Source organism: Mastacembelus armatus, chromosome 13 (genome assembly GCF_900324485.2).
Source record: "Mastacembelus armatus chromosome 13, fMasArm1.2, whole genome shotgun sequence".
Taxonomy (NCBI): Eukaryota; Metazoa; Chordata; class Actinopteri; order Synbranchiformes; family Mastacembelidae; genus Mastacembelus; species Mastacembelus armatus.
Window position 1 is genome coordinate 24604747 of NC_046645.1, and position 27925 is coordinate 24632671.

Below are 27925 nucleotides of genomic sequence, written 5' to 3' on the forward strand. Positions count from 1 at the left end.
GCTGAGAATATTTTCTGATGTAAACAAAGATCATTAATGGCAGAATATTTACAATTATACTGTAATTTAAAGGAGAAATCATTTATTTTAAAACCATTTACTCTGCTGGTTTAGATGTTTGGAATCACAACGAACCTTAAACCAAACCAGGAGCTGAAAGAGGCTGAGGAAAAAAGTAGTTTGTTCAACGGACACACCGACTTTATTTCCTACTGATGTTTCTCTGTACACAACAGAATGTATTTACACTGAAAGCCCTGCAGGGGGCGCAAGTACAAACAGAGGTATGACAGCATACAGTTTCACTGTAAATGTATAAATTATTTAATAAATACACCGGACAGAGCAGAGACGGCAGAAACAAAGAGCCCTGGAGCAAGGCACTCGTCACTGATGTTCAAACACACTCAACCTTCTGTTACTACTCAGAAAACAACAGTTGGAAACTGCAGCGAGTGAAGGGAACCAACAAATCAGCCTGAACGCTACAGATCTCACACAGATCCTGGATTTTTCAGACCCACCTGCAGGTTTCTGACACAAACTCAACTCTCAGCTTCTTACAGACATCCTGAGGACATTTTCCTGTGCAGTGGAAAGATCTTAACTTTGGCTACAACATATGGATCTTCTGTGATGGCCCACAGGTCGGTGTGATTATGTTGTAAACACATGAACAATAATTTGTGCGCACAGATGATCTTGGTCCAGGCCATTTACACAAAAGGCAAGATACAAAACTGTGTAAACGTACAAGAAAAACCTGTATTCATGATGTGTGCTCATGTTGTGATGGCCGAGTAAGGAGCTGAGCAGAAGATAAAAACCTTCGTGGCTGGTGTGTGTGTGTGTGTGTGTGTAGCACACACTGATGCTCTGGCAGCAGAATCACTTTAAAACCACACCTTCATTTACAAATAGAGCATTGTGTTGATGATGGAGACCAACAGGTCTATTTCTGTTCATTTTGACACTTTGAACTTGAGGTTGCAGCTCTGGGGAAACTCGTCACATTTTCACATCATGTGATAAAGAAAACAGCCAATTTCTCCTGGTGAGAGAAGCTGGAGTTCCACCTGCTGCGACACCAGCAGAAACAAAGTCAGACTCAGTCGACATGACTGAAGATTTGATAACAGACACACAAACACAGTGATCACATCTGAGACTCAACGACCAGGGAGGACAAATGCGTTGGTTAATGAACTGAACCCACCGGCTGTCAGATTCACTGGATCGTTGTTGGATCAGAATAATTGGAACATTAAAGCGAAGCGACTGAAGGCAGTGTTTTAATTCAGCTATAAAATTTATTTTCCGCATGTCAGAGTCAAGGTCGGACTGACAGATATGTGACTGACGGGAGGTTTAAGGCAAAGTCTCTTAAAGTTTGGTTAATTCCATTGGGCAGCTTCAGGTTTCTGAAGCAAAGAACGCTGTAAACTCTAAATCGCTGCTGTTTCTTCTGTGAAAATCAGACCACACACCTGAAACTCACTGCTCACCCATCACATTATCTGCATTCAGGGTTAGCTGCATTTTCCTTCTCACTGACACAAACTTCAGCTTCTCAATTATAAAACTACTGACTTGGTCCATAAAGGATCAACTGAAAACCAGTCTCAAGATTCAAACTGCCAACGTTGATGTGAAACAGGAACAGCAAAGAGCAGCTGCAGTTTCCTGGAGAAAAGGTTGAAATGATTTGTGAACTCAAATCAGCTGCAGTTAAGAAAGTCTTGAGGTAAGACTTAGACCAGGTCTGTGGACTGGGAGAGATGAGTCCACACAAACTGGTTTAAAACAACAACGAGTTTGTACAGACAAAGAAAAATCTCACAAAAATATCAGAACAAACAAGCTACAACACATTTTGTTTAAGCCTTTTGTTAGTTTTCTGCACTAACAACATCTTCAAATATGTTTGTTTGGTCCCTGAAACCGTTCTGGACCCGCACACATCGACAGTTTAGACTGCTGAGACACAAACGTATAAAAACCTGCAGACACACGGACAGAAGCAGAAAAATATCCAACAGGAAATGTAGCTCGTCTTCATCGACTCATACGATTGTCTTCCACAATCCATCAGACCTCCTGATCGGTTCAGGAGCATCTCCGATGGCTCCTCGTCAATTTTAACCACATCCTGCTCTGACAAAAACTCTAAACTCTGTCGATGCTTCAGTCTGCTCAGCAGGAAGGGGAAAAACTCTCCCCTGTCAAAGTCCTCAGGGGCCCGCCCTCGCTTCAGGGGCCTGCCCCCCTTGGGCCCCCCCACCACCTCAGATTTGTCCTGTCTGTATATGGCTCTGGTCCTCACACACATCCTGAATGCTGATTGGTTGGTGGGTGAGATTAAAAGGCACTAGTGGATCATCTGATTGGTCCTTCTTCAGGTGCTCTGTGCATCACTGAGAAGGTATGACAGGTGATTGAGGACCAGCACTGACCAGAACTGGTCCTAGTCCTCATGTATGAAGTTTGAACCCGATTTGGGTTCAGGGTCAGAGATCAGAAATCAGGTCAGGTGGGTGAGGCAGTTGATAGCAGCAGAAGTAGGAGGAGAGCAGGCAGTGGTGGCTAAAATAAACAACAGAAAATAGATCAGGATCAGATCAGTGCTGGTTCCTGGACTGGCCAGCTCAGATCAGGACTTTACAGTTTATACAAAATATGAAACATCTTTGAATGATGAAAAAAGGATAAACATTTTCATGTTTATGGCAAATAGGCCCGTGTCAAACTCACGATTTCATTAGAACCACAGTGAGTTTGTGTCTGCAGGAGCCCATGTGCACGTGAACTTGCCAACAGGCTATAATGGTTTAACTGTGTTTAGACAATTCTCCGAGTTACTGCTGTTGTTTCAGGTGTGGCCAATAAATACAGGAGTCACTAAATGATCCTGAGCCTGGTTGGACCCTGTTTCTGTCAGCTGCTGTATCTGAGACCAGCAGGACTACAACTGCACCTGTATCTAGGTTGAGATCTTGGACCTGCACAGGTTTCAATCCTGAAGACAGGCTCTAAAATAACATCAGTCACCTGACAGCACTTAGGCCTCGCTGGCACTGCTGTTCCTGTTTAGCTCTCTGATGCCCTGCAGGATCCTCTTCATGTGACCCACCTTGGTCACTCCCAGGTCCTGAACACGCACACGCACACGCACACACACAGACACACAGACACACACACACACAATATTACCAGCTGTGTAACAGGCATCCTTCATACAATCCAACACCCATTATGCAGCCAGGCCCCCCACACAGCTCAGCAGCGTGTTAGCTGTTAGCAGTTAGCGGTAGTACCTTCAGGTCCCTCCTCTCCAGGTGGATGAGCTCAGCTCCACGGACATCATGTCCGATAAAAATGTCCTTATATTCAGTAAGACAGAGAAAGTCCAGCCACGCCCCCACCTCATCCGTCCCCCACTGTTGAACTGAGACACCGACAGAAGTGATTCAGAGACAAGAAACCTCAGCACAGAGAAACCACAGACCCCACCAGCAGTGACTTTTACCACCAGGGAGCAGGTTTTCAAAGGGTGAGAGAGGATGATGATGAAGAGAGAGAGAGAGCTCACCTGGCAGGGAGAGAGTAGCACACGTCTCCCTGTTCTTGTTGTTTTTGTCTTTCTTGAACTTTGGGACAAGACGAAACTTTGCACTCCTACTGCGCTTCGAGAAGTCTGTCAGAGGACCCTGAGGACAGATAGGTAGAGCGACAAACAGGTAGAAGAAGACCAACAAGACCATTACCCCCAGTGCTCCCAGTACAAAGAGGTGGAGTTTTACCTCGTGGTCTGAGGGGTCGATGACAGGACACAACCAGGAGATGTCGGCCAGTCGACGGAGCTGCTGAGCCACGGCATTCAGAGCTGCATTTAACTGTTCCTGCTGAGGAGGATCCAACTGCTGCAGACATACAGAGACACCAACTGTCAAGACCAGGACTGGGACAAGGTCTGTGAACGAGGAGCAGGTTCTGAACAATAAGATCAAACAAGAACCAGAGGACATTGTTACCATGGACATCTTTCCAGTTAGAAGCAGCTCAGTCTCGCTGAGTAAAGCTTTGACGTCCCCGACCATCTGAACCACCACACTGCAGCTCAGAGCCTGGACACAGACAACACAGGTTATTCATCACACAACGCTCAGCAGTCACGGCTGACAGACCAAGCACTGTGTCGTACCCCGGAGCTCTTGGAGTTGGCGTAGACCACGTCCATTGCCTTGGAGCTGGCGTTGACCGCGTGGGCCAGTTCCTGTTCCATACTGTGGTGACACTGAGCAACCTCACGGATACTGAAACATCAAAACATCGAAGTACTCACATCGGCTCACATGAAGCTGGTCTTTGAGACTAAGACAGTAACGTGTTCTGCTGCTGTATGTACCTGTGTATGAGTGCTCCTGCTGCCTGGCCAAACTCAGTGATGAGTGAGGCCTCCTCCTCAGAGACAATCTCTGGTTGTGACGACAGGGGGGGCTGTGGGGGCGGAGTCCGGGGAAACTCACACTTCTGTTTGTCCTCCCACGATTTCAGGGTGCTCTCGAAAGCCTCAAACACAGACAGAAACACTCAGTAAAGGCTTTCATACTGAGTCTGACAGAGCTGGTGTTTCTGTTTATCTGTCCATGCCATCTCTATCACAGAACTTCACACTCACTCGGTCTCTGGTCAGAGTCTGGGTCCGGTTCTTGTGGAGAATCTTGATGTAACCTGGAGGCTGGATCCACGCCTCTCCGTCCACCTGGACCGGGACACCTTCATCACCCAGGATGGTGATTTTCACCGTCCGGCACTGAGACAATGACAAACAGGTGGTCAGACGGATGGACAGACACAGACAGATGGACAAAGACAAACAGACAGACCTGTGCGATCCGGTGGTGCTGCAGGTTGATGACTCGGGACACGGCCATCTGCATGCTGCCGAATACCGCCACCACCTCCAGAATCTTATCGTCGAAGGACGGAGCAGTGAAAGTCTGACAGAAAGAGGGACGCAGGTGTTATGACAGCACTGATCACCTGACAGAAAGAGAGAGACAACAGGTACAGATGGAATTCTTACGTCATCCTCTTTGGTTCCTCCCCAGAAGTTGGTTCCTCCTGCGTAACTGGGGATGTTCAGCACGGCGATGCCCTGCAGACTGGGCAGAGGGATGGGACGCCCATCACACTGCAACACACACAGCAAACGTTACTGCTGGAGCATATACTGCATGTACATAACTGTAGACATAATATTTCCTCTTTCCCTATAAACTGAGATCTTAGTCAAAGCTGCATCCCAGCTGCTGTTTTCCCTCCATTGACTCAGACCTGATGTTTCCAGAGTGTGAACAGACCAAACCAAATGTCAGATTAGATCTGGGCCACTTGGATGCATGTTCTTCCATCGCTTCACTTTGTGTTGCAGATATTTTAAATGAGACAAATGTTTTTGCAGAAGTTTGTTACCAAGGGAAACCAGATCTGAACAGTGTAAACAGCTTCTGGACTTCCTGCCCTTGTTTCTGTCCTGACATGCAGTGTGAACTCTGGGGCTGTATATCCACTGGTGTGTGTCTTTTTTTTTTAAGCTGAACCAGCAGATCCATGTCCAGCCTGGTCCTGTAGTGCTGGTTCAGCATCTCACCTCCAGTAAAACTCTCTGTTCCAGATTCTTGTAGGTTCTGTGCAGCAGTTCTTTGGTTCCTAAAACTCCATACCACATCATGTTCTTAGTCCGGCTCCTGAAAGCACAGAACAAACACGAGATTCAAATCTGTTTCTTTCTGTGAAACACGTGAAGATGGTTTTTGTTGTACCTGCACTTCTCTGGATGTTCGTCTCTCTTGTTGTTGAAGTCCAGAGAGATTTTAGCATCGAGGCCGATACCAAAGTAGTTGTTCATGACACATTTCTCTGTGTAGCAGTCCCTGACAGAAACAGACACACACTGGGTATCACTTTCAATTTGAAATAAAGAATTAACAGCATCCAAAAGATGTCAGAGGCATGTTTCAATATTAATATACACGGCAATACAAAACATAACATTTATCTGTAAATTATCCATAAATTCCAACCCACACTCCACCATGCTGAGGCCAGAATCATAGAAACATCTGTTTTTGTTATCAGGGATTTAAAAATGGTGCCCAAATGTAACAGCAGGGGGAGACACTCACATGTTGTCGGGGTCACAGCTGAACGGGTCGGCGGTCACCAGCAGCCGCCTGATCACAGAGCTGCCGGACAGAGTGCCTGAGATTCCTGCTCTGAGACCTGCACACAAGGAAACAGCCGACCATGCTGCGTTCACATCACATTGTTTAAACCAGAACTCTGAGCAGCTGGTAACTGAGTGAGATGTAGAGAATGTCTGCCTCTTGCTGAAAAGAACATGTCACTTTAAATGCACCACCAAAATAAAACTCAATAAAGAGACCAATGCAATCCATGCAGCTCCTCTGAAGTGCTCTGTGCAGATCTATCGTCACTGCAAAGAGTACAATGTAACTGAGTGTCACTCCTTGGTGCATAAACGTTAGAACAAATAAGAATAATTAGATATAAACTGAATCTATTAATCTGCTGTGGTTAACATCAGAGCAGAACAATAACTGTCGTTCTGTTACTGCCACAACGTTAACTCTGACCTCAGATCATCTTACCAGGATAGAGGATCTTTGTGTTGAGCATAGGCATGTTCTCCCTACTTCCTGGCTGGACAGGAAGTGATGCAGAGCTGCCCAGTGACAAACTGCCTTTACGGATGAGCTTCTCGCAGGGCGTCTTACTGACTGCAGACACAGACAGAACACAGGGTCAAACCACCTCCCTGTTGTCAGACCCACTACACACTTCAGTCACACAGAATCAGCTGTGCTACCGAGGAGACCTGCTTGATCAGGTGAGGCAGGGCTGTCAGATCAGTGGGACCCGGTGACGGCTCAGTTTGGGGTTGAGAACCTCAGATGTGTTCTGTACATTGTGTCTGCACAGACGATGAAGAAGGGTGGTAACAGAACTGGTAGCAGTAGAGAACCAGTGTTGCTCACCTCTGCGTGTGTTGCGGTGTTTGGCGCTGTAGGACGACTGCAGTGACATCTTATCCTCCTCCACCTTCTCCTCCTCTTCCTCCTCCACCAGACCCTCATCTTCCTCAGCTCGGCTCAGCGTGAAAACCTGCTGCTGCTGAGTCTGAGCATTCTGCTCATCCACAGCTGGAAAACACAGAGTGTGAATTGGAACACCGACCCCACAGGAAGTACGACGTACACTCACCTCCCCCCCACACCCTACCTTTCTCAGTGTGTTCGATGATCTGCCGGATGGCTTTCTTCAGACTGTTGGCTCGCAGCATCAGCTGCTCTCTGGGCTTAAAGATGGCTGCCGCAGAAGAGGTGCCGGTCCTTGGGGAGCAGGAGACGGAGCTGGGTGGGACTGGAGAAGGATGAAGATGAGGAGGCGGAACCACTATGACACCCTCAGCCTCCTCCTGCTCCTCAGCAATGGTGGGGGGAGGAGCCGGGGGGAGGACAGTGGAGGCCTGAGACTCCTCATTCAGAGTCTTCAACAGAGAGTCCAGTTTCTCCTTCAGGACACCGCACTGAGAGAGAAAGACGCTTTCAGAACCTGGACCTGACTGACAGACGCTTGGTGGGCTCTGGCTGATAGGAAGTCCTCTCCAGAGACTTTTACATCTTTTTCTCAGGAGTCAACATGTTAATGTGAGTGAGTTTCTTGTTTCTGATAGTCATTAAAAACCAGCTCCATTACATCACATTCATTGCTGCTGTCAGTCTCTGGATGGGATTTGGACTCAATGATACACACACACAGAATGACCGGTCTTATTCATTAATTATATTAACAGTCTAATCGACTTCTCATGTAACCAAACGCCATCACACAGCCTCACTGGACCTTTACAAATGGAAAGGCTGGATCCAAAAGTATTTTACTGGCAGAAGAACAAATGAGAATGAATGTGGGTTGTACCTTCTTGGCCATGGCCTCGGACTCCTCTGAATTCTCTGTGTTCTTCTCGTAGGCTTTACCAACACGAGCCACAAAGTCCTTCACTGTCTCACACAGAACCCTGAACAGGAAGACACAGAACTGATCTGGTAATGAACTACAGGCATGAGAGGTGTCTGAAGCCACAACACACAAACAGGGTCGTACTTGGCAGAGGAGATGACGACAGAGTGCTGGTCTGAGGTCAGGATCTTGGACAGATGAGCAGCGACTGAGTCCTCGTAGGTCAGAATCTGCTGGACCTGGATCAGAGGACACAAATACCAGGTGACACACAGTCTGCAGTTGTCATTTTCTGGAAACTATCACCACCTGCGCTCACAGCAGCATCTTTTCCTCCCGACCTCTTTAACGTCCTCATACACTCTGAAGTGGGAAACAGCAGGAAGTGGTGTCATTTCCTTTTACCTCAGAGTCGTCACTGCAGTCCTCGGTGACGGTAGAGACAGAGTGTTGCCGTGGAAACTTGGTCTCGTAGACCATGATGCTCCACCTGCAGGACGAGGACAGAAAACTATTAGTATTCACATTATCTGATGTGCTACTTGTACGTCACCTGTACACCTGTATCTCCTCGGACATCAGTCACCTGTTTGACATCAGTTACCTGAACGTAGTCCGTCACCTGTCCGACATCAGTTACCTGAACGTAGTCAGTCACCTGTCCGACATCAGTTACCTGAACACTGTCAGTCACCTGTCCGACATCAGCTCGGTCTCAGTCACCTGTCCAACACCTGCCCGAAATCAGCCCACCGTCAGTCACCTGTCTATCATCAGTCTGACTTCACTTACCTGTCCAACATCTTGGTGCTGGCTCTCTCCAGTTTCTCCAGTATCTGAGGCAGCTGTGTGTCGTCGTCGCAGGCTGAACCCCAGCCTAGAACCCGAGCCAGATCGTTTCCAGTCCCCAGAGGAAGAACCCCCAGCTGACACTGAGACAGAGACACATCAATTCAGGTAAGAACTTTACATTCCTGTACATTCCAACTCCTGATGCTTCATTTCATATTTTTCTGACCCAGTGTCTGCCCACGTCCTCACAGATTTAACACCTGCACTGTGAGACCAGCTGAGGTGCTTCACACTTCAAAAAAGGACGGTCAATTAAAAAAAGCATTGACTGAGCAATTACATCAACTCTACAACAGAAAATCCCACTATTTGTCTGATAGTGTAAACCAGCACTGACATGAGAAATGAACCAACAACAATGATGGTGTCAAATTCTCACAGACATTTCTGTTTATTTTGCAACCAGTTTCCCAAAGTACAGTTTAACTAACTCAAACTTTATTTATACAGAAAATTAGACACAGCTAGTCCAAAGTGCTTCACAGTAAAGACAGTAACTAAAACAAAGCACACAGAGGCAGCATTAATACCTGCTTTATTCAGGGACAGCTCTAGGTGAGATGAATCCTCCACTTTGAAGAAGCTATAGACAAATTCCTAAAGCAGTAACTGCTACTGTACAACTGAAGCTTAGTGTATCTGTGTGTGTGAGCGTGTGTGTGCACCTGCAGACCTGTTTATGAAGTATCAGAGCATCAATCTCAGACAGAACCCAGCCAACGCTGCCATCTCCTCCACAGACCAGGATCCTGAATGTGTCAAACTTCTGGAACAGCCGCAGACTGACAGAAAGATTAATGACAGACAGGTTAATGCTTCATATAAAACACACAAACACCCACATACACGCAGACGCACACAGTCTGTGTGTCTCACCCCAGGTGTGGACCTCCATTCATCAGGTCGAACACCTGCGCCGGGTTCAGCAGCTGTTTGAAGCGTCGCAGGAACTTGACACCCTGGTTGTCTCCGCTCTTGGAGTTGACAAACACCAGCAGAGGACTGGTGCAGGACGGGGGACACGACGCTTTCCAGAAACCTGAACACACAGTTCATGTTAGTGTGAAGCCCAGACAAACTCAGGCCAATAAAACATCAGGTGGACCGTGTGTTTGAATCACCATCAGAGTCGATGCTGTTGAGTGCAGTTGGAGGAATGACAGACACTTTACACTGGCCCAGAGGACACTTGGAGGACAGCTGGTCCTTACAGCCTGAGTGCACCTGCAGGACAGGAAGGAGTACACTCACCTGGTGTCTCACATGGTGTTTCTTTCACATGTAACCTAAGTAACACCACTGCGTAAACACACTGTCTGAAGGTTCAACACTATCGTCAATCAAGTCAAACTAGAAGAATCATTGCTCTGTTCTCTGTTTTCATTTTCCGTTCTAGCATCAACTTTTCTGCACACGATCAAAACCAAAATGCTGCTGACACAAAGGAATGATCCACGGTGAATCTTTACAATAAAATAAAGAAAAGAATCAAATCTCAGTGTACTCAAGATGAAACAGCAGTTCAATCAACTTGTCTACTGGCAGAACAACACGACAGGTTTTTGTGCTTTCAGAATCAGAGATACTTTATTAATCCCTTGTGGGAAATTGTCTGATTCTCAGGTCCACACAAAAACACTCAAAAAACACACACATTAAAAAGAAACACTGACACCAGGGCACATCCCAGGTCCCTACACAGATCAGTCCTCACTCGGTCCAGTCCGCCATCTTAAAGAGCATCCCTGAGCTCCGAGCTCTGCTCCGTGGAGCCATGAGACGCCTGGAGGAGACATGAATGAGGACACATTCTTCACTGACCATCCTTCACTGAGGTCTAAATGGCCTAACACTCCCCTTTGTCAGAAATCAGAGGAAAGGGCGGCTCATGTTTCCTCAATTCCTCTCTCCTATCTTTTCCTCTCATCTTACATGGGCAGGACTAAGATGCCAGTGAGGGAACCGAGGCTGTGGTTAAGGGAAGTGGGATGTTCCCTGGACAAACAGCATGTGTCTTACCATGGCTTTACACCAGAGACACCTCCAGTCCTGCAGGCGCAGCACACTGCCACAGGTTTTATCACACACATTACATTTAGCCGACACCGGAAGGTTCCCCTCCAGCCACTGATGGGGCATCGACACCTGAGGACAGTGGGGGGTCAGAGGTCAGGTGAGACGAGGCGTTTAGTGACACTGATCAGTTCCAGGAAAACATGCATGCGTGTCTCACCCCGTCCTCGTCCTCGATGATGTCCTTCCCAATAGAAGCCAGGGTGGTCCATTTACAGTTGTTGGTGGCTCTGACCGCACAGCGTTTATGAGCCTTAAACTTACACACTGTAACAGACACACACAGTCAGTACACACAACAACAGCTACACTGAACTACACTTCAGACAGCAACCACAAATACCAATAAACTTATCAGCCGATGTCTGTCCTCAAATGTTTGTGCAGGTGCATGTATATATGTTTGTGTTATATATATGTTACGTGTGCACCTTCACAGGACAGGCCGTGGGACGTGACCCCTGACAGAGCTTCTCTGCAGACGTTGCAGTAGGTCGGTCTGGCATGGGAGCAGGCGTACCAGTTATGCATCCCACTGAAATGGTCCATGCTGTACTGGGTGGACTGGGACAGACACACACAGTCGGCACCTTGTACTGGAATTGTGGGGAACAGTGGAGTAACACAGATAAAGACACACCTCATAGTTCTGTCGGTTCTGGACACTGCGCAGAGCTGCCATCCACTCCTCCATCTCCTTCCTGTTGTCTGCACACAGAATCAGACGCCTGCAAGGTGTGATGACCTGCACACAGACAGGGTGACACATAAACAGACGGTAAAGAGACAGGTGGACAGGTAAACAAAGAGCTAATCAGTCAGTAAAGAGAAAGGTAAACAAAGAGCTAAACGGATGGCAAAGAAACAGACCGGTAAAGTGTACATGTTGTTGTGTTTTCCACACAAACAGATGAAGACGTCAACTTCCTGTTCATCTGCTCTCGTGTTCCCACGGCGACAGAAATAGACACAACCAGCTTCATCCACCATTTAAGCTACCACGCACAAACAAAACTCGCTGCCATGTTTACATTTATACAGATTTAACACCAAGTTAATGCACCAAAAATCAATCAGCACCTGTATCGATAACTGATTTTTAGTCCACACCTCCAGAAAACTTCTTTGGGTTCTGGATAAAAACAAGACTTCTTGGACATTCTGAGTATAAACAGCTTCTTCTGTCAGACCAACAGTGCAAAAAATAAAAAAAGATAATAAAAAAATATATATTATCAACTATATAAAAGGAAAGCATACAATCCTCATAATTAAGAATGTGGAACAAGGGATTGTTGGTATTTTTATTTGCAAAGCAAACTAGTTAATTATAATGACCATTTCACCAATCGACGATGCAGAGCTGTAACTAAGTCCAGGTCATTCCTCTGTGTTTACTTGTTAACTTCACAGAAGCACTGGACTCTGTAGAAACTCTACAGCATTCAGAGGATTTGGTCTGATTTGGGTGTCAACCAGCTCAAGCTTCCTGACAGAAGTGTTGACACCACATGTTTGCAGACCTGTCATTTTTAAAGTAAGTTATCATCCTGTGACAGCAAACCTGAATCTTTCTGATCATATGACATCAGCTAACATGAACAGACAAGTGAAGCTTCACCTGAACTGGTGCAACCGGAATAAAATTAGCAAATATTTGAACAGAGCTGAGAACTGAGCTCAGCAGAAGATGGAAACAAAGGATTTTACTGCAGGTAGAAATGTCTGTGGTATATCATCAGCCAGTAATCCTTTTCGTGTGTACAACTGAAATCACAGTATTTAAAAAAGCCACTGGATCACAAAATAACCTTTTTTATGCAGAGAAAAAGGAAATCACTAGGCAGAGATTTGGAACAGTTGAACTGAAAAGAGAGGAACAATATCCTCATGTTTTTGTTGTCCTGCAACATCATCATCAAAAAATGCTGGCATCATCAAAATGCTGGCATCACCTGCTTCATTTGTAATGTTTTTACAACACATACTGGGGCTGGGGTAACCCTCCAGGCACTGTCCTAGGAACACTGCTTCTTTCAGTGGATATGAAACGAACTTAAAGGTTCGTTGTTATGCAGATGATGTCCGCATTTATTGTCACATCCTGCCTGGAGATATGTTCTCCTACAAAACCATTGTTTATGTGCATTTGAATCTCACCTTAAAGTGAACTTGCTCCATCTAAACACCAAATTCCAAGCCAGTTTGTCTTGTTCATGGTACTATTATTACCTGACCCACATTTCTGAAAGACGTCAACAACATAAATAAAGCCATTTTCTTTAACCTTCATTATACTGACAATCCACCATACAGTGCCCTCCACAATTATTGGCACCCCTGATTAAGATTGGATTTTAAGCTTCTAATAAATTCATTTTCTTTTTAAAAATAGAACCAAAATTCAGAAAAAAGAGAAAAATCCAACCTTTAATTGAAGTACATTTATTCAGCAAAAAACAAAAATAACATTAACAAATAACTGACTTCATATGAAATCATGTGTGCCACAATTATCGGCACTCTTGATCTTAATAATTCATACAACCCCCTTTTGCCAACAAGACAGCAGTTAATCTCTAACATCTCACAAGATTGGAGAATACAGAGAGAGGGATCTTTAACCATTCCTCTTTTGGATCTTTCCAGATCATCCAAGGTCCGGGGTCCTCTCTTATGTAGTCTCCTTTTCAGTTCACCCCATAGGTTTTCAATCGGGTTGAGGTCTGCTGACTGAGATGGCCATTGGAGGAGCTTGATTTTATGTCTGCTAAACCATTTTTTAGTAGATTTTGCCACATGTTTTGGGTCATTATCCTGCTGAAAGACCCAATAATGACCAGTTTTACCACATCTTAATCAGGAGTGCCAATAATTGTGGAGGGCACTGTATATTGTTAAAATGGGGGTGGCAATAAAATAGGAGTTAAAACTATTAATAGTTTAAGTGTATGTTCAGGGGTAAGGAATACTAAATACATGAAAACACCTAATCTATTATCATATCAAATTATATGAGCAAATAACTTGTACACTTCAAACTCCAAATAGCCATAAACAACAAACAAAAAGTGCTTTTTGTCTCAGATCTTTTTTTTATAATCGTTTTGAATTTATGTATTTCGCAAAAAAAAAAAAAATCAAAATATACATCTCACATATATATTGGTGGCAGATGTTACTTTGAGCTTCAATTAACACTGTTGGGGATAGACAGCAACTATAGTACATATACAAATATCAGGCCAAATTGCAAAATTATAAAGTACTTTGAATTTGAGAAATAAACAACATGAGTGATTCATTATCGTTTACTATATCAATGATATTTGTTAAGTGGTTGTTCTGTGTTGTGCTAAATATTCTATTTTTCATTTCAGCACAGGCCAAGAAAGGTCCCTCTCCTGACTCAGGGCTGTGCTACCTCTGCCCTCCCCCAAAGGATAAAGCATGAATGAGAGAAACTCATTCATGCTTGTGAGTAGGCGATATGCTGTTCTTCTCACACAGTAAGTTTCTCTCAGAACGAACAGAGGTCTCAGTGTTTCCTCTCTCTGCATCATTCCTGACGTTTTTCCGGCCTTCACTCCCAAACCAAACCTGCTCTTTCTGCCTTCCTGCACACTAAAAACAGGTTGGAGATGGTCCAAACACACAGCAGCCCACAAATTCTGATTCATCTTTTGGTCCTTTACTGACACAAACAAGGCGAATCACTTTCTGTGCTGCTTTCGAAATGTTACAGACAAAACATACTTCACAGTACTGATGAATCAAAACATTTTTTCTCTGGTATGAAATGTGACTGTTGGCTGAAAAAATACTTGGCAGACTAATCTTCACTAAAGGTAAAATAGGTTTCATTTTAAAAACATAATTATTGTATTTAAAGCTCATATTTCTATGTGGAAACAACCAAGAAACAACCTGTGCACAAACATCCAACGACTTCTGTGCCTTTCTCGGTGACAGAAACCGTTTCTGTTTCACTTGTGATTTAATACAAACATTCATTTAACACGTGTGTTGCAGGTGTTCACGAATCAGCGTAGTGCAGTTAGACGTACAAAAATACCAAGAAAATGCAAATAAATCCTTAAAAACTTGTTGCCAGATGTTTCAGTTGAGACCTTCCCACACATCATGTCTGCAGCCAAAATGAGCATCTTTAAATTTTCAGTCAGCCCATATGAGTGAACGTTTTTGACACAGGGGTTGTGTGACAGAAATGAGCATCTGTGGAGCTCGGTCCACCAGTCTGACCTTTACACAACATGATCTTCACACGTCTGAAGTCAGAATGTAAACGATAAAACCTGAAACATGACGTCAGCAGTCTGACAGTCTTACCGTGTCTGAAACAGAGAGCCCAAAGTCTTCAAACCCAGCGCTAATCCACTTCAAAATCTGGCCCAAGTGCAGCTCAGAGTCCTGATCTCCACTAGACTTGTTTCTCATCTTCAGCCTGCTGTGCTCTCTCACTCTGTTTTTCTTTATGGCTCTCTCTCCTTACTAACCCCTCCCACATCCTCTCGTATGAGTCAAGCCTACATCCTGGCTTCAAGAGACCCAACACAGAAAAACCAGCAGCAGCACAAGTGTGTGTGTCATATAAAATAAATAACATAGCAGCCCAGTGGTGACCGATCAAAGCTTCACACCGGTCATGTGCACAGTGTGATGCAATGTGACCGACCCTGTTGCTGACCTCCATTGCAAAACACACATCAAAGCTACAGGAAGTGACAAACATCACCAAAATAAGACTATGTGTGACATAGATTAGGGCTGGGGTTAAAACAGGTCAGAACACACAGTTATCACAGTGTGTCCAAGTAGTCACAGTCTACTGCAACTACATCCATGTACCTCACTGACAATTAGAATAACCTTTATATGCATGAGCTCCATGGCTTTTCAAGGAGAAATACAAAAACTGAGTTTGTACCTGCGTGAACCATAAAAATGAAACAGTGGAGCATATGAGTCCTGATCCAGGTGTGATCGAGATCTGAAACCCCATCACACCTGAGAGAACTGGTTTGCCCTCATCATGTCTCATCAGCTTGAACATTTTTCAGGAAAAACTGTGACTTTTTATATATTTTTTGATAAACTGGAGCTTCATTGGTGTTTGTCTCCGCTACAAACTGCTGTTTTTATTGTTTCCTATCAACTTTAAGACTGAAGACTCACAGTGAAGCTGTTGTTGACGTTCTTGGTGCTGGACTCGGCCACGCTGGCATCAGTCAGGTCCACCTCATCGAAGATGATCGACTGGAGACACAGAGCAGAAACACCAGCAGCAATCAGACCTGAGTTCAGCCTGTTTCTTGCAAACTAACCACGGGTGAATCCCAATTCCATTAACTGTATCCATATTTCCTTCACTAGTGTCTTTTACTTGCATCCCAGTCCTTTCCATGTAAGATACAAGGAAAAGACAGAAGGACAGAGGAAGCAGGAAACATGTTTTATGAGACATGAGACGTCCTTTCCTCCAAGCGTACAATCACAAACTGATTTTCAAAAAAGACATGTCAGTCTCCTCCGGTCAGCCTCCTCACTCCTCAGAACAGAATTAAGAGCTTTGGGACGTCCTTCATCATCTACCTGAGCAGCACAGTCAGTCACCTTGGCAGTCTGAGCGTAGTACAGAGTCCTCCCTCTCAGTTTGAAGTATCGTCTCTTCCAGCGCTGGAAAGAGTTGGTCTGTTTCATCAGATTTCCCTCCTTCAGCACCGTCTGAAACACAGAGGATTTAAAGACACTGTCAGAACCCACAGTGAACCACACTGGACAGAACCTCAGACGCACATCAGCTGGTCTCAGGTTTAGGAGTCACATTCTCCAGGGGAACTTTCAGTTCTACCAGATCAATAACCTAAACTGATCAGCCCCAGTTTGGAACCAGAACCTTCAGCGTTTGGATCAAAGTGAAGACTCAGATTAATAACAATAATACATGTCCGTGACAGACATGGATGGGAATGAACAAACACAAACAGCAGATCTGCTGTAGTTGTAAACTAGTTCAACACAAATATAAGATCAGATGATGATGTTTAAGCTGCAGAAATCGGCCTCATGGATTTTGATGTTTCTGAGATTTTGTCCTGACAGTAGCTCTAAAGTCAAAGGTCTCTGAGGAGGATCACTAACGTTACTGTCAAACCTGTGCAGCACTTGTACAGACTCTCAGTTTCTGAACCAAACTGCTGGACACAGAGCAGCCATGCGGTCTAACTTGGTCTGGCTCTCTGGGGTCAGATCTTTGTGTGCAGGCGGCCTGAAGCAAAGCTCATGCTACATTCAACAAACCTCCTGGTTCAGGGAAGAGAAAACAAACTAATCTGAATAAAGCTTTTCTTGGAACGATTCGAGAGCCAACTGAGTCCTGGTCTTATGACAAACTTTAACAAAAGCAGCTTTCAGATCCAGAACACAGGAAATATGTTTAAATTTAACTCATCTGTCACCCGACCGCTGTTATCCAGCTTCTTATCAAACCACATTACTGACACTGATGACGTCTGAAGTATCCCAGCTTACACAAATGTGTACTTTTATTTTTGTTTAAATGTCACTATTCTAAAGGCAAAAGTTAAAGTACAGCTGGTGTTTCAGAGTAAAAGTTAAAGTACAGCTGATGTTTCAGAGTAAAAGTTGAAGTACAGCTGGTGTTTCAGAGTAAAAGTTAAAGTAGAGCTGATGTTTCAGAGTAAAAGTTGAAGTACAGCTGGTGTTTCAGAGTAAAAGTTAAAGTACAGCTGATGTTTCAGAGTAAAAGTTGAAGTACAGCTGGTGTTTCAGAGTAAAAGTTAAAGTACAGCTGGTGTTTCAGAGTAAAAATTAAAGTACAGCTGATGTTTCAGAGTAAAAGTTAAAGTACAGCTAATGTTTCAGAGTAAAAGTTGAAGTACAGCTGGTGTTTCAGAGTAAAAGTTAAAGTACAGCTGATGTTTCAGAGTAAAAGTTGAAGTACAGCTGGTGTTTCAGAGTAAAAGTTGAAGTACAGCTTTGAATGGAAAGTGATGTAGAATTATTTTGAAATGAGGTTAAACATACATTTAAATTACCTGAAGTTTCCTTTGGGGATGAATACACTTTATCTTCTCTTACTTTATTTTAGAAGTGAAATAAAAGAACAGCAACAGAAGTAAAACTGTCAATAAACATTTTTAACTAAATGCAGCAGTCAGACCTTAAACACACCATCTTTAATGTTTTCTGGCTGTGTTTCCTCCTGACCAGAAATAGCTTGTTATTTCCCACATGAGTCACTTTTCATGTTTTGTCTCAGACTGAGGAATCTCCCAGAGCAGCAGCTTTAAATAGAAACGGTGAGGCTCCGAGCCAAAACCCTTTCCTGTGACTCCAAACATCCACGTCTGAACTGCTGCTGCTTTCAGGGACCGACGCAATAACAGCACACAGCTGTAAAAGGTTTTCTCCGAAATACCAACTGTGACTGTGATATGAGTTTTACTTAAACATACTTTTGTGTTTTCTATAAAGATCTCATTGCTGTTTCAGATGTTTGGTAATCAAACAATTAACCAATTAGTCACTGTCAGTCTTTCCTTTTTAGATCCACATGAACTAATCAATACAGGTCTAATAATTATTACTACTAATTAATATAATGATCATTTAATTAGCTGATTAATCATTTTCTCTAAACGGACAGAAATCTGTGTTAAAAGCCTGTTAAGACCCCGAGCCTTGATGACATTTCAAATCTAAAACCCAAAGAGATTCAGTCCTTACACTGTCCAGAAACCTTGAACATCTGACACCAGAGGAGACTAAATGTTTTTACTTTTACTCAGGTAACAGGTTAACAAAAGCCCTGTACCACTGAGGTATTTCCGAGTATATAATAGGTCCGTAAAGGCAGCACGCCGGCTAAGGACGGGAACCGGAAGTCCTGGGGAGACGTGTCTTTAGTGCAGCGGTACAGCCGTAACACCAGCCACTCGGTCCACCTCCTCAAAGTCCCTTAACTTTTGGAATTAAACGTAATGTTTGAAAACACATCCACTACAACACAACCCGCGGTGTCTTCTTCGTTGGTAGCGGAGCAGCGGCTCATTACCGCCCCCTGAGGCCGCAGGGCGCCGGTACAACCCGGTCCCTGAGCCGCTGTGGCGCTTTGTACGACTCAAACCGAAAACCATGAGATTGTCTCGGTTTAAAGTTATTTCCACCCGCAATTTACATGTTTGTGACAGAAAAAGGACGGAGGAGGGCGATGCTGATGCACCGCTGGTTAGTCGCCCCATCAGCCGCTGCCCCACACCTTTCCCGGGGACAGTCTCCAGTCCTGGACCAGGGACCAGTTTAACACACAAACCCCGCTGTAATTAAAACCGATCTGGGTCAGAAACGCACCGCTTATCGCGCTGGCTCCGTCACAGAGGAGCCGGTCCACTAAGAAACGACGTTTCTGATTAAATTACCGAATAAACGTAGCTAGATCTGAAGCGGACCCACGACCCTCCCCGCCTGAGTCCGCACTCAGGACCGTTATGTCTCGAAAGAAAACACCGAAACAAACCACCGAGCAGTAGAAGCTTTTACCGGGTTTTCTGCTCTCTGTCCCCGGCATGTTGTCGACGGTCACCGCGGACTGCTGCCCGTCTGTCCCGGGTGTGGGGCGGTGGGAAACGGCAGGGTTGCCCCCCCGGGCCCGGGACCCTCCGACTAGCAGGAGCAGTTAGCCTATTAGCCGAGCCGGTGTCCGTACAACGGCGCAAACAAACACCAAGACCCCGGACACCGTGTCACATCAGTCGGTGTGGACTGTGTCAGAGAAACGTTCTTCGTGTTTGACCCGAGTATTTGCTAAAACGACATGTTTCATAATTTTATTTACCGGCCGCGTTAGTGTAGCAGCTGTGACCCTTACCCCCAAACATACGGCTGGTAGCACTTCATCCAAACTCCATTAAGAATCCGTCATGTTTAAGGTTTTTCGCTAAATAGACAATGCATGCACGGTAGAAATAAGAATAAAAATAGTTTACGGTTCAATCACATTCACTCTTCAAGTCGGCAAAACTTAAAGCCTCCAAAAACACCACATATCAATAAAATGTCCCGTTTTATAAACGCTGTACGCTTCTCCGTATATTCGACCGCACCGAGTAGTGCAGGAAGTTTAAGTAGGGAAAAGAGTCAAACCGGTTGTAAAAATTTAAGTTTGACGTGCACGTGTGTCGTGTGGTGTGCGCCGTATGAAATAACGGTCCGTGTTTCTATGAGAAGTGTCTTAACTGAAAATGTGCATTTTATTTAACCTCTCTTTTAACTCCGCTAACATTAAACTGACAGGTTTTACTACGAAGTTCTGTGCACCGTCCTCTCCGTCGAGCAGCTCGGGGCTGCGTGTGGCCCACCCCCGCACACGGAGAGACACTGACCGCAGATAATGTGCGGGAACAAGCCCCTCTCTACCTTGCTACGGATCTGGCCGGATGTGGACACTTTTCGGATCAGTTTCTGCGGAGTTCCGGGCTCCTGCTCCGGCTCGCTGTCCGACGACTCGTCCGGGCACCGGGCCGCGGTGGACTCCGGTCCCCCTGCCTCCGCCATCCTGCCATCAGACCCCCGGGAGGGACCCAGGGAGGGAGCGCCCCCCAGCGGCGGAGAGCGGACAGCACAGGAGCGGGGTAAAGCACTTACTGCCCTCCGGTGGTCACAGCTGGTACTACACCAACAGTCCGCCTCTGAATAAAACCTGAACTGTTTGTTTTGTCGTTGACAAACTGAAAATCTTTGTTTGTAGAGACCGAGGTCACATTAAAATAAAACAAAACAAGCACACCTGTCTGTTCGTGTGTGGGGGCGGGGCCTCAGGTACGAAGAACTTTAAAATGTGCAATAATTGTAAATATGACATTTGTCTGAAGCTCTTTCTCTGTACAATATGTTTTATTTTGATTTGAACATCATTATGAACATTAGGAACATCATTAGGAACATTAATAAAACAAGTAACAATAAAAATATTTTTAAGTGCTTGAGATGAAGATAAAAAGGTTCTTAATCTATTATAACTCTACAAAGTACCAATAATCTAAATTCAGTCCTAGTTATATTTATTTTATCCATGTTTATCAACAATAACTTTAAGATTTCCCCATGTTTAAACACTGAATAAGCTGAAAATAACTTTGTGTTAATGTATTGATTTTTATAACTGATTGATTATCAATAGTTTTCTCAGCTCAGTAAAACAGAATTAGCTGTTTTTACTCTCTAAGGAAAACATCCTGATCTGAACTTTGAACTCAAACTACACTGTCTCAGCCTCACACCATCAAATGTGTCTGCCCAGACCATGTCCATGCAGCTCAATGGTAGCCAGTCTGCACCCACTGGTCCCAGTAAACCTCACTGGTTTACAGCTGTCTACCACCAAAGACCAGCTCTCACATGACCACACATGTGACCCAGGTCTCAGCTCGTCCCTCCAGGTTTGGTGGGTTTATGTTGGTAGCTGCACATTTACAGTTTCAGAAATAGTCAGTGGTTCTGACACCTTGTGAAGATTTGTCCTCACTTTACAAACAAATTCCCACTTTATTGATTTTTGTAAGATTGGACAGTAAGTCTGGAGCTCTGAGACACAACACTCACACATTTTTTTATTTCAGAGCTATTTGTTCTCAGTGCCTGAGAAGCATCAGCTGAACAGTGACTGTTAAACAAAATAAACAATTCTACATCTGCAGGTTCACTCTGCAGTAACAATAATGAACAGACGGGACCAAATAATGAGTAAAGACAGACAGACCAGGTTTCACTACATCTGCACCATAATCAACAGACTGAGGTCTACCCACTGGCCTTTTAAAGGTAGAGTTAGCTAGCTGATGCGGCTTCTCTGAAAATCTGTTCGTTTGGGTGAGTGTAAAGCAGCTTCACCAGTTTGACTGCAGGTGTGATGCTCAGCTCCAGCGCCCCTTAAAGGCCCCACAGGTCATCACAGCCACAGTTTTCGTTTCAGATTTTCTCAGTAAATATGATGTTTGTCCTGAGGGTGGCGCTACAGGACACATCATGTGTGGGTCTTCAGCTAGTCGTAGTTTTCAGGCCTCAGTGGGAGACTCGTCATCATCTCCATACACAACCCCCTTCAGGTAGACTCGTTTAAACTCCTCAAACACCATGTCGTCGGACTCCCTGCAGCACACAGGAACAGCTCATTCCACAGCTGGAGATGATTCACATCAAACTACCTGCCCTGCTAACAGGGTGCATCATGGGACAGCGTTGGTCCTTCATGTCGTCAGACACTGACACCAGCTGGAGATTTTTCATGTGTGTTTTCTGCTTCTGATCTGAGTCACTGCTGCAGCTCCACGTCATTTCAGTATGAGATTAAAAAACAAATTTAACCTAGAAGTTTACCTGTTGAATAAATCAGGTGTTTTGTTTTGTTTGGTTCACACAGAACATGAGAACTGTTCTCTGTATAAACCTGTTTGGGTCAGTCTGATCCACCTGAGCTGCTGCTGATTATTGTGTGTGAAGGGTGAGGAAGCTGCAGGAAGGTGAGAGAGCCACCTATTTAGGTGTGTTTCAGGAACAGAGCCCTGACATTGCCAGAACAAACTGAACAGAGACTGAGTCCAGGTCCACAGGCCTGATCCTCAACACCAACTGATCAGGCTTTCACCCTCTCTCACCCTGTTTTATGGTAAATACCTGACCACCAAAAGCTTAAAGAAACTTTAAAACGATTTAAAATAGTTAAATTACCACATTAATAAAAACAATATCAAAGTGAGCTTACCCTTCTTTCGCTGGAGACGTAGCTCAGACAGGAAATAATGAAAAAAAAGAAAACAGTTATTAACTGTGAAGAAAAATGAGGCTAAAACCTGAACCCAACAACCAGGTCCTAAATATGAAGTGGGGCGGACTGTACCTGGTTCAGGTTTAGGATGCATCAGTCTGAAAGGAACCTCCAGGGACACCTCACTGTAAAACAGAGTAACTAACTGAGAAGCAGCTGTGACGTCAGAGCAAACACAGTGAGCAGAGTGTGATGAAGCGTACCTGGATCCGACCGTTCTGTTGCCGTGAGCAATGACACACACACACACATTAGATTTCTGCTGACACAACTAAACCCTGCTGTATTTCTAATTCAGTGACCAGGAACCCTGACTTCCTAGCATGCCGAGTGGTTCAGACTCACCCAGAGGCGATCATCCTCAACACCACCCTGTAGGAGACCAGGATACCCTGCACCTCCTTCAGCACCTCCTGCTTCACACTGAGACAGAGACACTTCGTTAGGATGAGGTGATGCATATGTCAGCAGGTACAACAGTTTCATGATGTGTTCAGGGTCAATCACGCATCCAGGATTTTAGAAACACAGACCCTGCTGTCACCTGGGCATCTATGATCAGTGATTCTCACTTTAAGGAGCAAAATCAGTCAAAGTCAGATAAAATAGGACATTTCTGTTGCTAAAACAGGAACATTCGCTTAATTTCAAGTGGTTTTATTTGTTTTTCATCATGATGTAAAGTAACGCAGTACATTTACTCATGTACTGTACTTCTGTACAAATCTTGTACTGCATTTATCTGACAGCTGCGTGTACTTTGAAGGTTTTAGATATAAAACATATGAACTACTCTCCACCTCACTCAGATAAAACTTTAGGAAAAACCCTCAATGAATTAACAATAATCCTGTGATGTAAAAATGTCAGAGAGAAATCCTGTGTTTTTTCTGTCGAAAGCTGAAACCGGCTGCCTGGTTCCTGCTGTCCCTTCACTAAATGGGGCGCGGTGCAGACAGTGTGTCGCTGTGTCATGTGACTCTGACATGCTGGATGAAGCCAGGTTGGTGTCTTCATGTTTGAGTCGTCCATCCAGAGCAAGTCCTCTCCGGTCCTTGTTGTGAGCCAGCAGAGGATACAGGGTGTACTCCTTCTTCAGACTGGTACCGGAGGGAACCGAGTCACTGCAAACACACATATTTTCACTCAAACACAAACTGGTACTTAAAGCATCATGAGGCTGGAAATGAACCGGGCTGCTGGGAAGTGAAGGGGGGACTGGGAAACAGGTGAGTAGTTGAGTGGAGAAGGAAGGAAGGCTGGAGGGCATGGGGTGGAGAATAGAAGTGAAGAGGAAGAGGAGCAAAATAAACAGGAAGGAGACAATCTGAACACGGTTTCAGACTCACTTCGTCTCTTCTTTGGCCACTGATTTGACGTATCTGTCGTTGGAGTAAAGCACGATGTTGGTCACCTGCTCGACTGTAGACACAGACCGACAGAGCAGCTTAGTGAAAACAGCCTGTGGTGGCGTTTACTCTGCAGAACACACACTGTCACATCCCTCTGAAGACTTTAAACTCAGCTGGTTCAGAGTGGTGCCAATAAAACCAAACTGGTCTCAGTAGGTTCAGTTTAAAGAACTGGACTGATCTCTGATTACATGTTACAGCAGCAGCTCAGAGAGCTGACAAAGCATGTTAGAAACTACAGGTGTGCAGTCACCTGACACGCTGAGGTCTTTGATGTTCCTGCTGGATGAGTTGATGATCTCTACGGTGGCAGTGAGCAGTTCTCCGTGGTAAAATGTCTGCACACACACAATCAGGCTTCACACACTGGATTTAAGCTGTTTCCACCAAAAACTCAAAGTTCAGTTGGTAAAGTGGTCTCAGTGAACCCGCTAAATGCACACTAGGACCTGAACCAGAACCGGTCCAAGACCTCAGGCACACAAACCTCGCTGACAGACTGACCTCTTTGGGCAGGCTCAGTCTGACGTGCAGAGGTTTCTCAGACATCAGGAACTCGAATGTGCTGTCTGCCACTGGGACCAGGTCACGGTCCTCTGGACTAAACTGGATCTTCCGGATGCTGAGGCGAACTGAACTCCTGCAGAGAAGAAAGCGGGTGACATATCACAACATGTAGTCATGGTCTGGCTGAACTGGTCCTGGACTCACTGTTTGTCAGTCTGGTCGTCCTTGTGTTCACCACAGAAAGCTTTCAGCTCGAACTCCACCGCACATTTCTGTCGGCCACAAACGGACATGATCAGGATCCAGCAAAGTCAGGAAGCAGGTTCACAGAGTTACCTGGATAACTTTCTTAAACCCGTTAAACGCGGTTCATACATAATGTGTTGAGTTTGTTGTCCTGAAACAACATTTTAAAGAAAGCGTGATCTGGAGATATGAGAAAGACTGGCTCATTATCTGGACTTTATCTTCTGCCACATTTCACTACAGGAATCAAAGACAGACAGATAAATCCATCAGCGGAGCACAGAAGCCTTAAAATAAGTGTAACCCCTTGGTGCTGTGATCCCAACACTGTGGGTCTATAAACATTGTCATATTCACTCCAAGCTGAGCGCAGACACTGTGAAACTGAGTTACCTTTCCCACGTCAGTCAGTCCAGGCTGCAGGGCCACAGAACACGGCAGGTTGTCTGGAAACTGAAACACAGACAGAAGCTTATTGAAAGCTGCTAAACAGTGATTTCCACTTGAAGCAGCGTCTCTGGTAGTTTCAGACATTTTCTTTCTGCTGGGAGGAACGGGTGTAGTGTTGTTTTTGGAATGATGTGAATTTATTAAAATCAGTTTTAAAATCAATGAAAATAACAAGGAAAAAAGCTTTTTCTACACACTATGCTACAATACGTGACTAGACTAGACATGGCAAGAGGAACCAGATTTTTAAGTTTTTCTGTCACAAAACCTTTTGCTCTGAACTCCACTGATAAGTGAAGATAAACAGGATGTCCAAGAACAGGTGAGAACAGGACAGTCATGCAGACAAGGTGGTTTATGTACTAGGAAGTAAAGCAGAGTGTTAGAGTCAGGGTGCTCAGACTTGTTGCTGAACGTAGTCAGTTACATGGTTGCTGAAGTCTGAACTGGACTCCTCCTGGAATCAGTTTGATCCAGAACAAGCCTCATCTAGAACACGTTGCAGGGACTGTAATCCCTCAGGAGCTGCAGAGCTTCCAGACATATCCCAGACCAGCTCTGGGAAATGGTTGGATGGTTAGATGGAGTGTCTCACCTCGAAGAAGAAGGGGAAGGCGTTGTCGCCCAGCTTTCTCAGCAGCTTCTGCTGGATCTTAGTGTGAATCAGTTTCTCCTTGTCCTGCAGCTCGGGGTACACCTGCCGGGTCACCAGGAACAGGTCCCTCCTGAAGGCCACACCCATCACATCCATGTCCTGACGGCCGTACCGAAAAGTGCAAGACAGCATCACGTACACTACAGACACACAAAGACCTTACGTTAATATGAATAACAGACACGCAGTCAGGAAGATGTCTCATTTTAACAACTCGAGCCTGTAGACTTGGACCCCTATGGGATCAGGTCTGAGACTTAGTTTACTGGTCTGACTGGCCCTGTTTGGTTGACTGTGTGACAGGAAGTACAAGTCGGGTTTTGGCCAGTTGTAGATCAAATTTAAACAAGATTTACACAAAATGTTCTAAGTTGTTCTAAGTTTTGCATCATCTGCATAAAATAACAGACAAACCCCAGTTATGACTATTATGGTCTGAAGGAAGCAAAGAGAAAACAGAAGTTCTTTTTTATTTGCTGAACAATATGACCACTGCAGATTAAAGGATCAGTTATTAAAAATGGATCTAAAAGAATGTCGACACCCCACACGTGTAGACTAAATAAATCATTCCTGTTGGTCTGTTTAATATCTGCTGTGTGCTGCACTAGTGACAATATCCTGCTCTCAATCCTGAGGTCAGGTTAGGGCTTCACATTTAGAATCGTCAGGGATCATCATGTTTGGATTTACACCGAACGTAAACAACATAAACACACCAACCTTTCTTTCCTTTGAGCCGCACTGGGTCAATCACAATGACTCCATCTGAGAGACACATTAAGAAGAGTCCATATCAAAACATGGGTCTAATATATTTTCAACATCTGTCTGCAGCTGGAACCAGAGTAACATCAGTACAGAGACAGACCCAGGACTTCTTTTTGGTGGTTTTCATCAAAACTCACCGACTGGATCCACAAAGTCACAGTGATCCACAAAGTCTCTTTTGGCCATGTAGACCGCCACCTGGAACACATCGGGGTGTTTAGTACTATTATTATGGTAGCTACTACTACAATTACTATCACTACTGCAACTATGACTGACTATTACTACTACGAGTACTTTTAAAGAACTCACCGACTTATCACGGGAATCCTTCTTAAAGACGATGTGTTTCGGACTCATGGTCACTTCCTGGTGTGACGACTTGCAGCACAGACACAATGTCACATGAAAACTAAAGTTCAGATCAGAGAAACTGTTCAATTACAGCTTCACTTTCTAACTTTTGACGCATTTGTAAACCAACATGTTTCTGTCACAGGCATTTAACTCTAAATTAATTAATTTTTTTACTAATTCTTCCTGACTGGATTATTTGTTGTTAGAAGACTGGTTCATATTTTTTATTAAAACAATACTGACATGTCCACATATTTCGTGAAAGACAAAATAAGCTGTAAACAGTCAGAGTTATTTAATATCCTCAGCTGAGCCTTAGGTTTTGTCCCATCACCTACTTTGAAATGACATTAAGAGGAGAAATCTCTGCAGCCAGCACAAAGAGAAACTCACCTGTAGCAGCAGGAGATGAGGTGTTGAGCAGCAGCAGGTCTACAGGAGCTGATCACACTGAGCTGCATTTATTTATATTTAATCTGCACACACAGCGTGGTCAGCAGGCCGATCATTACACAGATAATCCGGTCAGAAAACACTTCCACTAAACATTAGAGCAGACACAGACCTGAAACACGTTTATTACCAACTGAATAATTAGAAACTGTGTTGTCTGTGGATCTCAGTCATTTCCCTCCTCAGGATATTTTAGTTCAATCACCAGTATCAGACTGAAGAGGCAGAAACTTTCAG

General features: G+C 44.6%; 2 protein-coding genes across 4 annotated transcripts; both read right to left on the bottom strand.

Annotated features, from left to right (window-relative positions):
• Nucleotides 1-300: 300 nt before the first annotated feature.
• On the bottom strand, nucleotides 301-20607 carry dgkd (diacylglycerol kinase delta). Of its 3 annotated transcripts, none has more exons than XM_026320362.2 (31): nucleotides 20431-20607; nucleotides 16606-16716; nucleotides 16168-16248; nucleotides 11612-11716; nucleotides 11403-11535; nucleotides 11132-11238; nucleotides 10918-11043; nucleotides 10020-10122; nucleotides 9775-9937; nucleotides 9572-9680; nucleotides 8839-8978; nucleotides 8452-8536; nucleotides 8191-8285; nucleotides 8005-8104; nucleotides 7306-7612; nucleotides 7062-7226; nucleotides 6675-6803; nucleotides 6189-6285; nucleotides 5826-5936; nucleotides 5654-5750; nucleotides 5087-5194; nucleotides 4887-5000; nucleotides 4679-4813; nucleotides 4406-4569; nucleotides 4202-4313; nucleotides 4032-4124; nucleotides 3801-3920; nucleotides 3590-3707; nucleotides 3315-3445; nucleotides 3049-3148; nucleotides 301-2583 (listed from the first exon to the last, which is right to left on the bottom strand). In XM_026320362.2, the coding sequence occupies exons 1-30, from the start codon at nucleotides 20566-20568 to the stop codon at nucleotides 3059-3061; spliced, it is 3687 nt and encodes a 1228-aa protein (XP_026176147.1). In that variant the 5' UTR covers nucleotides 20569-20607; the 3' UTR covers nucleotides 301-2583; nucleotides 3049-3058. The 3 variants fall into 3 exon arrangements, with proteins under 3 accessions (XP_026176147.1, XP_026176158.1, XP_026176167.1); XM_026320373.2 differs by lacking the exon at nucleotides 20431-20607 and adding an exon at nucleotides 19883-20119; XM_026320382.1 differs by lacking the exons at nucleotides 16168-16248; nucleotides 16606-16716; nucleotides 20431-20607 and adding an exon at nucleotides 15322-16075.
• Nucleotides 20608-21124: 517 nt separating this feature from the next.
• Nucleotides 21125-27319, bottom strand: LOC113138168 (S-arrestin-like). Its single transcript, XM_026320397.1, is given in 14 exon segments — nucleotides 21125-22161; nucleotides 22775-22784; nucleotides 22910-22982; nucleotides 23179-23260; nucleotides 23824-23961; nucleotides 24187-24259; nucleotides 24503-24587; nucleotides 24754-24889; nucleotides 24961-25028; nucleotides 25396-25455; nucleotides 26048-26247; nucleotides 26831-26875; nucleotides 27016-27076; nucleotides 27191-27319. Coding segments are annotated over 14 exon segments (1173 nt in total). The 5' UTR covers nucleotides 27239-27319; the 3' UTR covers nucleotides 21125-22067.
• Between the last annotated feature and the right edge of the window lie 606 nt (nucleotides 27320-27925).

What these genes read in the sequence shown, in the direction of transcription:
- dgkd (XM_026320362.2), bottom strand. Translation starts at nt 20,568, where the DNA reads ATGGCGGAGGCAGGGGGACCGGAGTCCACCGCGGCCCGGTGCCCGGAC. An exon ending in AATGGAGGTCCACACCTGGG is followed by an intron (nt 9,681 to 9,774) that starts GTGAGACACACA and finishes TCTTTCTGTCAG; the next exon opens with TCTGCGGCTGTTCCAGAAGT. An exon ending in AGACTCTGACCAGAGACCGA is followed by an intron (nt 4,570 to 4,678) that starts GTGAGTGTGAAG and finishes TCTGTGTTTGAG; the next exon opens with GCTTTCGAGAGCACCCTGAA.